Source organism: Sceloporus occidentalis, unplaced genomic scaffold (genome assembly GCF_023333645.1).
Source record: "Sceloporus occidentalis isolate IW3139 unplaced genomic scaffold, rSceOcc1.0.p SCAF_12, whole genome shotgun sequence".
NCBI lineage: Eukaryota > Metazoa > Chordata > Lepidosauria > Squamata > Phrynosomatidae > Sceloporus > Sceloporus occidentalis.
Window position 1 is genome coordinate 14733888 of NW_028316992.1, and position 12416 is coordinate 14746303.

The following is a 12416-nucleotide window of genomic DNA, read 5'->3' on the forward strand; positions in this document are numbered from 1 at the left end:
TCCTCTCTGATTTGCTTTCAAGCTCTTGAAGTATCTTTTACTCCGAGCCCTAAAAGTTTTTATGGGGCACTGACAGGCAGCACACATAACATGCAGTTTTCTGGCTTGCATCCAACATTGTACTAGCAGCTGGTGTGTGCTATCGCAATGCGACTTCCTTCTCCTATAGGAATAGCAACAGCAAGTACATTTCTATCTGTGAACTAGCACTCCCCAAGCAGTTTACAACATGTAAGCCAATTGCCACCAACAAGCTAGGTATTCATTTTACCGACCAACGAAAGGATGGAAGGCTGAGTGGACCTTGTGCTAAAAGACTTGAAGGTACACAGCAACAACATTAATAATATTTATGTTCTTCCATTAATTTGCCTTATGATTACCCACTGTGCAGAAGAAAAAAGGAAGAATCACATTAATGTTGTCTTTTCTAGGAGGGTGAAATCTGTTATTACTTTTTAGAAATATTCTTCTCCTTCTCATTGTACCGTATATACTTGACTGTAAGTCAGCCTCATGTATAAGTCAAGGGCAGTTTTGGGGGCCAAAATTACACATTTTGATATGATCCGTGGATAAGTCGAGGCTAAAACATAGGGATAAAAAAGGACAAAGCAAAGGATATAAAGGACAAAGCAAAGGAATATGATGCCAAAGAACTTAGAAAATTCTGGTAAACCTAACTGTTTGTACTCACCCTAAAGGCTGGATGAATGGGGAGGGAACTGTGCTAAATGGTGGCTATGCGATGTGTGGGGAAGGCAAACAGGTCTGGGCAGGGCCAGGAAAATGCACACATGTCAAAAAACATGAAAGGGCAAAGCAATGCAAATTCTGACTGTTAGCAGCGATTATAGCCTTTAACTTTAAAATGATAGCTTTGTCTGATTTTAACCCACAAAAGATAACAGACGTATACAAATACCACATTCAGATCCTTCTTGCCATCATTTTCCTTCCCCAGGCATTCAGAAAGGCCAGAAACAGCACTTCAGTGAGAGAGTAGGGAGGGTCAGTGCCTCTTTTAGGTGCTCCTGGGATAGACTAAGAGCCCGAACAGACAGGCCAAAATAAAGCTGCTTGAGGTCACTTTGGAGGTATGTTGTTTAAATCATGCATTGCGTCCTAAGAGTCTGGAAGCCGCGCCAAAGCCATGCTCCAGTCCTAAGGACTAGAGCGCAGCTTTGGCACAGCTTCTGGCCTCTTAAAATGCCTGTGTCATTTAAACAGCATACCTCCAGAGTGACCCAAAGCAGCTTTATTTTGGCCTGTCTGTTCAGGCCCGTAGTTCTTCCCTTTTGCCACTCTACTCAGAGAAGGGGATGGGTTGATAAGAGTAAAAGTATAGTACTTACACTGACCCGTGAATAAGTTGACCCAGGTTTTTGGGGTCAGTTTTTATACTAAAATTTCTAGATGTATGTACAGCGCTGTGTAAATTTACAGCGCTTTATAAATAAAAGTTAATAATAATAATAATAATAATAATAATAATAATGTATACATGAGTATATATAGTAATTGTACAACTGGCACCTTTAAAAAGTAGGGTAAAATACCCCAGCCTTCTTCATGAAGGAGCAGACTTGGTGTTGATGCTAGTAGGAGGGGTCCATGTTTCCTGACTGACACAGCATTTTGGTATCTTTCAGCAGTTAAGGGAAGGCTATAGCTTCTTGCTTAATTTCCCTGGTGCTCAACTCACTGGAAGAAAGACTGGGCTGTCATTTCAAGTGGTAGATGAGAGCTCTTCGTGTCAAAAGATCTGTTCATGAGCAGGCACCTCAGCTTGTCATTCAAAACATGTGTGCTGGCTGAGATAATTATTTTATAAACAGATCCTATAAGGCCTTGTCTATGCTACAACTATCATTCCTAGTGAGCATGTCTATTCCATGCTGTCTGGATTTTTGGAAGTTGTAGTCCTTGTAACTGTAGGGCACCAAGTTAAGGGGGGAAATTTCATACTATTGCTCTTTGACATACTGTTTCATCTCATTTCTAGACAAGGTTTTGTTTTGTTTTAGTTAATATGAAACACTGTAGCAGTCCCTAGGCTGACCAGGTCTAATTTAAAAAGTGGACTAGAGTCTATCAGGCAAGGGCAGTCCAAAGTAGAGACAGCAGTGCAAAACCTTTTCCTCCACTCCCTGCTGATATCACTGAAGCTGCAGTCCTGTGCACACTTACATGGAAGCAAGCACTTTTGAATTCAGTGGGAATTAGGTCTAAATAAACATGGGTAGGGCTGCACTATAAATCATCTATGAGGTAATCTGCTGTCAGGATATACTACTGGCCAGTGATATTAATGCAAAATAAAATAGTAGGGAAAAACAGAGTAGATGCTAGTGGTAAAAGTCTCTGGCCAGAACACAGTTGTCGATTTGATGATATATACTCTAGAGATAAGCCTACAGTCTCTCTCAGAGAAAAATTAAAATGTTTTTTAATTTTTTAAATGTTTTTCAATGTAAATACTAAATTTCTGTTAAATAGTAACTACGTTATTATAAGCTGCCTTTTATCAAGTCCTCGGGTTCTTAGTGTATCTAGACCAGCGGTCCCCAAACTGCTCTTTAAGGGATTTTGGACTTCAGCTCCCAGAATCCCAGACTATTGGCCAACATAGCTGAGGCTTCTGGGAGCTGAAATTCAAAATCTCTTCAAGGGCACAGTTTGAGAACCACTGATCCTAGAACATTATTGCCTATCCAGACGGGGAGCAGGGGGCTCAAATTCTCAGGGAAAGGTGTTTCCCATTACATGTTGGCTGATATTTTTACAACAGCTGCTGAGGATTCAACCTGGAATGTTCTGCATACAAAGTATGTGACATGCAGTAGCAATAACAATGACATTTCTGTACTGCTTTATAGTGGTAAGCACTCTCTAAGCAATTAAAAGTATATTAGCCAATTGCCCCCAACAAGCTGGATACTCATTCTACTGACCTGCAAAAAGACGGAAGGCTGAGTCAACCTGGAGCCCTGCAGGATCTAACTCACAATGCTTCTTATGCTAATCAGTTTTTATTCCTTCCCCAAAACATGGTTATTCCTGATAGTTTTTTTCCTAGTAGTATATACATAAAAGCTGGTTTGGGGAAATCTCTAATTCCATTACACAAGTATTAGGAATGTGTGGCCTTCCAAATGTTGAATTGCAACTCTTGTGGTCCCTCACCATTTGCTCTGCTGTGCTAAGGCTGATGGGAATGGTAGTCCCACATCTAGAGAGCTGCATGTTCTCTGTCTGTTCTACAGTGTGATCATAAAATGGTCCCCACATATGACCATATATATTTGTGGCTTGAGTTGGTCTTAGAGATGGACCTCAACTCCTAGAGGTCTGCCGTCATGAGGAATGGAAAAAAAAGTACAGTGGGCCCTTCCCTTATGCGGGGGATCCGGAAATACCACGTATGGTGGAGCCCCATTAAAACAATGGGGCTCATGCCTGTGATGAGAAATACCGCATATGGTGGAGCCCCATTAAAACAATGGGGCTCGTGCCTGTGCTATGCACGCCATAGGCATGCGCACCATTGCTTCTGGCACAGCTTACAGTGTATGCTGAAAGCCGCATATGGCACGCCTCGTATGACACGGGCGCACTGTATAGCAGTTAAAGTAGAAATCATTTGGAAAAGCTTAGAAATTCCACAATTCAGGTCGAAGCAGAATCACGTTCAGTGATTCCATTGAGAGTTAAATAAACAAGTTACAATCTGGGACCAAGTTATGAAAGATCCAGAATAGTGGCCCTGAAAATTCCATAAATTGAAAAGAAATATATAAATAATATAAATAAATAGGAGGCAGGCCTAGCCATCCCCACAATGGTACCCCAGCCATATCCCATTTTCAGCTTATCAGTCACTGCTGTTTTGTCCTATCGGAAGGATGAAAACAGACCTGAGGTCAACATTCGAGCCTCTTATCAAAGTCTAACTCTAGCAGGAATTCTATAAATTACACAGTCTTCCCCTCTCCTGAAATCCAAAGTCATAGGAATAACTTATTTCGACAAAGATACCTTTCCCCCACACATAACTGCTCACAAGATAGCATAGGGATTTAAAAGTTCTGTAAAGATTACCACTTTGGGTTCTGTTTCTTGTTTACAGGCCAGGATCATACCAAAAAAATTAGAAGTGATGGGATGTTTTTAGTATGTTTAGTATGTTTAATTTCACCAGTTATGGTCATATTAAGCAAATAAGATGTTTGATATCTGACATAAATTCTCTGTTCCATTGTTTGCTTAATGAAAAAGTAAACAGCAGATGTGTTTTTGTGGCAAATGTGTTTTTAAAAATGCATCTGCAGTGTCTGCCACACTTACATCTCAAAGAGATGAAGCATCTCACTCCTTAATAAATAAAGCCCTACTTCATGTGCAGTGCAAGTTGGTAAGTGTTAACTGTGGTAAACATGTTTATGATTGAGCTGTGGAATCATGCATCCCACTTGGGAGCATCTAAAATGCTGATAATCCAAGTTCATCTCCTGGCTGTTCCTGAAGCAAACTCTCAACCTTGTTCTCAAATCCTAGGCAAGTAGAGAACCTGAGTTCACATTGGTAGAGACATAACATTGTGGTTAAGGGAAGCAGATAGCCATTGACTTGTACTGAAAGATAGGAGGCAGTTAATATTTAAGAGGTGGAACAAACACATAATTCAATGGCTCAGTCCAGCTAGGAAAAAATGATGAACTTCAAAGCAGGTATCAGAGGATAATTTGGGAATATAAATGCACTTGGACAAAACTCTTGATCGAGTGCAGCTGTGAATATCAATAAACAGAATGTAGATTGATGACAAAAGAGCCAGCATGATGTAGTGGTCTGAGTGTTGAACTATGACCCTGGAGACCAGAGTTCAAATCCATTGAGAGAGCTTGCCCAATATATATTCTTACTTGGAGGAAGGCAAAGGCAAACCCCATCTGAACAAATCTTGTCGAGTCAGAAAGAACTTGAAGACACACATTGGAATACAAAATAAATAAAGCCTGGCTTTATAGAAGACTCATCATGTTTACATCTGGAATGGGGTTTTTATTATTTAAAAAATGGTAGTGTTAATATATTTATTTTACAATTGCCAATTTTCACACTTAAACCCAAATTCATAGATGACACAATGTGATCAAAAACCAGTTTTTTAAAACCTTAACTTATCCTTGCTCCTTTCCGTTACACTGTCTTGCAGGAAGAAATTACAAATTGTAAAGACTTGTGTACATTCAGAATAAAATATTATTTGTCTCATGGTACAGTTTGTAAAATCAGTTAGTACAGTCTGGAGCTGCTTCTTTAAGAGTGTCAGTAATATGGGTGAGGGTCAGCATGGTGTAGTGGTTTGTATGTTAAAGTATGCCAAGACCAGGGTTTGATTCACCACTTGGCAAGTCACATACACTCAGCCCCAGAAAACCCCATTATAGGGTTGCCATAAGTCAGAAACAATTTGAAGGCACACAACAGCAACATAGGTACTTTTTTAAATGTTATGCTTTACAGAAATTGGATACGTATAAATAAATATTAATGTGTAATTTTCATTGTTGTAATGAACTAAAGGTAAGGAATGGGAATTTCTGGAACCTCTAATGCAAGGGTGAAAAACACGTGGCACCTCTGGATCACAACTCCCATCAAGTCTGGCCAGCAGAGGCAATGAGAAGGGATCACAGAGGGCCCTAATAGTCCAATCCTGCTCTGATACAACTGATATTTTGCATCATTTAGTGTCATAAACTGAGCAAATATGATAGTGCTGTCCCATGAGTCTTGTAAGCCGCACACTTTTTTGTGGACTCATTCCATCCCCACTCACTTATCAAACCATGGTCTGTACTTGCTCCTTTGCTCAGCCCAGCAAAGTGATCCAGGGGCTATGTCAGTGCCAGTCAAGAAAAACATTAGAAGACTTGGAAGCAAGGTGTGCTGAAGCACAGCATACAGAGGCAGTAGCTCTGCAAGTGTTGTCATTCGCTTAGCATGTCATCAGAGGATACTGAAAATGTGTTCAGTGTAGTAGGTTTTCCTTTTCTCATTAACCTTTTTAGAACTTGACTTGTCCAAGAATGCTTTCGAAATTCAGTTCTTGAGTTATGAAGGTAAGAATAAGGGATTTAATAAATGATATGTTTCTGAACAGTCAAACAGTGGTGCTGAATATGCCAAAGGCCAACTGAAAGTAGTGATATTTCCCTTCTTTATGACAGTTTCGACTGCTAACAGGCTCCGTGTCTGAATGTCATCTATCTATGTGTTGATATGTGGGTGGATGGGAGACAACTCAGAAACTGTGGTAGACAGTGAAATTGTAACAGTACTGATGATATTTGGTGTGGAAGGTAGAAAATGAGCCATAGACTCTGTCCTTCTGTGTGTGGTTTCATTTTTATATTTGTCTTTAGCACAAACCATAGTTTGCTGTGAAATCCATGGTAAATTATGCTTTGCACTTTCCCTCCAAGCTAGAACTATGAGATAGCTTCAAACCATGATCTTGAGTTTTGAGTTTGAGGGCAATTCTGTTATTGTGGCAGGCAGGTATCCTAGTTTGTGTCAAACAAGAAATGAAAAGTAAAGTAGTATATAAGAGGACGGAATGTGAAAATAACTGACTCATTACCTGCCATCCAAACAATAATGTCTGTTTGTACAAAAAGCAACAATACAAAGATTTAAAAGCAGATAGAGGGATTAGATTAAAGAACTGCAAGACTTAAATAAGATCCCACGCCCAAATGTTCGCAGCATTCGTTGGTACAAAGGCTCACATTAGCCAGAAAACAGGATATGGGTAGTGATGTGTTAAGACTCAAGTTTCTTCAAGTGTGAAGTTGAGTCTCAAGTCCTTCCAAGATATTTTCAAGTCAAGTCTCAAGTCTAGAATCCAACTTTGACAGAAAAAAGGAGGTAGTGGTGGGGTGTGTGGGTTGAGTTTCAGCAGCTAGAAAATCAAGAAGATGCGCACAAATTTAGATTAAAAAGATTAAATTATCACAGGCAGATTATCAAGATTGCATTTTAGAACAATGAGGTCTACTCAGCAACCCCAAATCGGAAGAGTCTTCTAAAGCTTTTCCTAGGAGGAGCTTCCTGTACAACAAAATAAAGTACTGCTTCTGTCACATGACCGACAGGCAAAAAGCAGTGAGATGGGAGTGTTGTTCAAAGGAGGAAAACTGTTTCCCATTGTATAACGTTTGTGGATAAAGTTAGGCTTGCAAGTTGGTCACTAAAAATATATGAGTTGAATTGAATCAGTGCATCATTTATTGCACAAGCTGAGGCACTGAAGTGACTTGAGTCAGACTTGAAACTTTGGGGCAAAACAATAACTAATTGGTGAAAAGGGCTGTCCTGGGACCATGCGGGGCCGTTCATGTTGGGGTCACGGCAGCCACATGCACCCGGCCCCAAATTTGGGCTGCTGCGGTCCACAACCGGCCCACTGAAAAGAAGCAGGGTTTTCCGCTCTTTTCCAGGCCGGTTTTGGGCCAGTTCTTTGGAAAAGAGCTGCGCCTAGGGAGGCTTCCAGCTGCATTTGGGAAGTGAATCATGTGCACCCCCTACCCCCAATGGTGGCCCTTTGGGCCGTATGTTTGAGCCTAAGTCAGTCGAGTCAAATCTACATCACTGGATATGGGATGGCTTAGGCAGGAACACATCTTGATTGTGTTTTCATAATCCTGCTGAAATCATTTCTAAAATGAAAGTAGAATCAAAGGTTTCCTTAACCTAGTGGATTAGATCTCCCTTACAGCTAGATCAGCTAGAGATGGCTTTCTGAATGAGTGCAAGTGGAAGTCAGATTCCTTATTCTGGATGCTTTTGAAAATAGAACATGTCCTGTTTTTTACTGTCATGCTTAATGCTATTACAGGTATATAAAATGAAGTTCAAGTTGCATATAATAAAACTATTTAGGATGGAGGTATTAATCTAGAAATATATACTATATGGAGAAAAAACTGATGTCCTCTTTTCTTCGTGGAAATTGTATTTATTTTAAATTAGAAAGCCACACATGCATTACTTTTTCATTTGCAAAGCTTGCAATCAGAAAAAAAAGAATATCATGAAATATTATTTCTTTGCACAAGGTGCAGTCATTTTATTTCTTTTTCAGCCATTTCTCATTGATTATTGGACACCACAAATCTAAACAGGTAGTTTATCACAAATATCCGGCTGTATAACACTGGCCAGTTATGACCAAAGATGCTGTCAACTCTTTCTCTCTCTCCCCTCCCCCTTTGGTTTCTCCCCTGCCCTTCCCCTCCCTGCTTTTTCCCCAGTTGAAAACATTCAGACATGAGATTAGAAGACTTGATCATTTTCTCCATATTGCTAACATACATGGGAAATTTCTGTTTACTATATTTATCCCATTTATATCAAAAGATCATACTCTGACTTGTAAAGTTCATGTCAAATATTTTGGTTGGTGTTTTGCCTCAGCTCTAATTTTGCAGGTGCATTTTTGCACATAATTTTTGTCATACATCTTGTTAAATAATTTTGTTGTTGTTGTTGTTGCAAAGATATATCAGCCATGTTGATCTTATATGACTTGAATAAAATATGTAAACTTGGGGGAAGCAATTTTAAACATAATGAATTGGAGCCAGATAAAAGATCACAAGATGGGCTTGGTGGAAGATGACTTTCCTGTCCCTAGATCCCTGTGGCAAGCCTCTTAGTTCCTCCCAAACAGGCTCTCCCAAGGAACCAGGGGGTTCTGCTGAATGGAATGGGTTAATGTGAGATGGAGAATGCCCTGAAATCTCACATCTAGCAGCCCCCTGTACTACAGACTCTACTGAAATCAGCACCACTCTCCATCCTCAGACAGGTTTATTTGGGAGGTTGTAGCAGGATGTGTCATCTTCTGCCAGTCCCATTACATGTCTTTGTCTGGGACACTACTCACTTACTAGAGAGAAAATGCTTTTGAGCTCTGTTTCGGCATACAACATATGCAGGCTTGTGTTATTAGTGTTTATGTTAACTCTTTGTTGGTTTGTACACATATCTGTAATTGCTCCTGGAACATCAATAATTAGTTTACACTTAGAGCACTAATTGTAAAAGAAGGGGAAGTTCTAATGCAACATAACTGGTGCAGTAACTAATTGGTGATATATTTAATATCATAAGCAAATTCTGTAAATAAAACTGGGTTGGTGAAATTTATAGAACAATCCTGAAATAATAATAATAATACAAAATCATTATAATTGTAGGTAACTAAATGACCATGGAATCTGGCGCAGACAACCAGCAGAGTGGCGATGCAGCTGTTACAGATGCAGAAAATCAACAAATGACGGTACAGGCACAGCCACAAATTGCAACATTAGCCCAGGTACAAAACTGGCTTGATTTGGCCTGGGTGCTATTTTCTATATTTCTATATTCTCAGTTTCCACTTTAAAAACAAAACTCCTCCTCCATTTAAAAAATGGAAAGAGAATCTTCTCAATTGAATTGACACATACTCTGTCAAACTCAAAACTTTTACAGGTTTCCCAACTCTCCACTTCCCCCAACACAAAAGGAGGAGGATTGCTATCTGCAATGGTCAGGAACAGCTTGTTGGGAATGCATTCTTGCTCTAAATACTATATTGGCAGGCAGAGCATGTATGTGTGCACACACACTTCCCTCACTGGTCTCCTGGCTCTAAGAACTACCACAAAGGCTGCTTAATAAAAGATTTGAGGATGATGCTTTCATCTGCACTACCACTGGCATGTTACCACTTTTAATGAAAATGTGGCAGGAACTACCAGCTCTTTCCAGCCACATTTATGCCAGCAGCCAAGTAAAATATGTATAAATTGCATATTCACAAAACTTCCATTCAGTATTAAAACAAAATATTGCAACACTGTTAGAGAGAATGAGTATTATAATAGTACCATTCTTATGGAATCTGAAAAGTTTATAGGCTGTTACAATATACTACATTAACTGCTATAAAATTAAGTCATTTATGAATTGACAGAGCAGATTTCAAAGCACTTGGGCTTAATTCAGAATCTTGGCTTTTTCAGTTGAGATATTGGCAGACTTTTTGCCAGTACATAACACTGCTGTCCTTCATTTGTGAAATGTAAGAGTTAAACCCAGAAGTCTCAAATTAACCATACTTTCCCAATTCATCCAACATGGTTACCATCTTCAGAATAAATCAGGCTCTTAAAGTCAAACTGTGCCAGGTTCAGAGAGTAAGGTGAATGCCACCTGATTACTCCATTGTGGCCCAGGCAGCCGTAATTTTGCCCCCTCCTCCACCTCACCGACAACACGTTTGTTGGCCTTCCATCGCAACTAGATCTCCACACCATTGACTGGGGCAGAGCAAGACACCCAGATCTTCCCATGGCATAGAAGATTACTCTGTAGGATCCCTCTTGTTTCAGGTGCAATGAATCCTGGAAGCTGCCCACAAACCTTCCACATGGAATTCCTATACATACAAAAGGGAGTCCTTCCTCACCATCCTTCATGTGAGAGATGTTCCCTTGACAAATGTGGACACCACCCATGTCCTTGACTTCCTTGTCTTCCTCATAGATAAGGAATTATTCCTCTCCTCATTCAAATGCTATATGTCAGTTTTGTTTGACACTTCCAACATGTGGGCAAACCATTGTGCTTGCATTCTCATTGGTAGAAAAATTTCTGAGGGATTCCCAAATCTATACTCACACCCCAATGAGAGCCCCAACTCCACATTGCACCTCCCACTGGTTCTATCTCAACTCTGCATTTCTGCATTAACCTGGATATTATTCTACCCATGTTCATGCAGAGCCTGTCCATTGGCCTTGAACAGCCTGTACACTGCCATTGGCATTCATTGTTCCTGGCTTTCTATATCGAAAGGACCACGACGGTACACAAGACACAACACCTCTTTGTTTGCTACTCATACTAATAAAGACTACTAGTGTCACCTCAGTGATTTTCCAAATGGGTAACAGCACCCCTCAGTCTGGCTTATGAGATGACAGGCAAATGACCCCCTCCTCAAATTAGAAGTCACTCCACCAGGGCGAGGTTGACATCAACCACTTTTGTGAGCGGAGTCCCTCTACAGGAAATCCATTGGGTCACTACGTGGTCACAGCCCTCAATGTTTGTCTCCAACTACAGGATGAACAATCATTCTCAGCAGACATTGGCCTTTGACAAAGTAGTATTCTCATCTATGGCATGACACTCCCATCTCCGGGGATAAATAACTGGCCAGTATCTCATTTTGTGTGAGTTACAGAGACCACAAAGAATAAGAATAGATTGCTTATCTGTAACTGTGGTTCGAGTGGTCAATCATGACCTCACAATCTCAACCTTCCTCCTCTCATGGTGTCCCATTGACCTCTTTTCTTGAATTTTGCTGCTTTGCAGATTTAGAACTGAGGCCTGAGGAACAGGACTACCTATCTAGTTAAAGGCTAGGGATGGTGCAAAACATTAGATCTACAGCTTTAGAAGCCCTGAAAATTGCACTGCACAGGGGCACAAATCCTATTTTGTGCGAGGTCACAGATGACTACTCAAAGAACCAGTTACAGGTAAGCAACTTGTTCTTTTCCAGTCCAAATGAAATGGGAAGCTATGGTCATTTGTTCATTGTTTGATTGCAATATTTTGCAAAAAAAAAAAGAATGGGTTGCATTAACAGGCAAAAAGGTTTGTGCATTTCTCATCTTATTAAGTCAAATGTGTCTACATCAGTTTTGCTGTACAACACAACACAATGAATAGCATTCTTCCAGTGTTATAGTAGTTTTTACAGTAACTGCTCACATTGTCTCTCTTTTCTAGGTATCTATGGCAGCGGCTCATGCAACATCTTCTGCTCCCACTGTAACCTTAGTTCAGCTCCCCAATGGACAGACTGTTCAAGTCCATGGTGTAATTCAGGCTGCTCAGCCATCAGTGATTCAATCTCCACAAGTCCAGACAGTTCAGGTACATGGAAAGAATTTTTAAAAACTTGTTATCTCTTGAAGCATAGCTTTATGAGTCATGAGCTTCATTAGTCAGCATATGTCTATGACATGCCCATTGAGTCTTTAAAAGGAAATTTTATACTGTGCCTTATAACAATTCTTCTCCTGTTTCATAGATAACACATCATTCATGCTATGTAAGGTGAAAAGGTGACTTCACCACACATTGCTGGACAGGGCCAGATACTTGAGAGCTAAAATAGATCTTCTTCCAATTTTAAAATTCCATGTGGAATTTTAAATTTTGATTCTATTCTGCCTTTTTGTTCATGCACATCTCCATAATGTGAGGGCTGTGAATGACAATGGCAGGGTCTGATTTCAGCCAAAGAGATTTTTTGTGGGGAAATGTACTATGCTGAAAGG

The 12416-nt window shown here is 40.1% G+C and overlaps 1 protein-coding gene across 2 annotated transcripts in view; it reads left to right on the top strand.

The window, feature by feature from the left end:
• Nucleotides 1-12416, top strand: part of CREB1 (cAMP responsive element binding protein 1) — a 40325-nt gene that overhangs the window by 15292 nt on the left and 12617 nt on the right. Inside the window, exons 1-3 of one of the 2 annotated variants that reach the window (XM_089478066.1) lie at nucleotides 9326-9391; nucleotides 11443-11609; nucleotides 11863-12009. In XM_089478066.1, coding sequence (XP_089334192.1) covers nucleotides 11496-11609; nucleotides 11863-12009 — 261 coding nt within the window. In that variant the 5' untranslated portion in view covers nucleotides 9326-9391; nucleotides 11443-11495. Of the gene's footprint in view, nucleotides 1-9269; nucleotides 9392-11442; nucleotides 11610-11862; nucleotides 12010-12416 lie in introns of those variants that run through there. The other variant, XM_089478065.1, reaches the window with a different exon arrangement.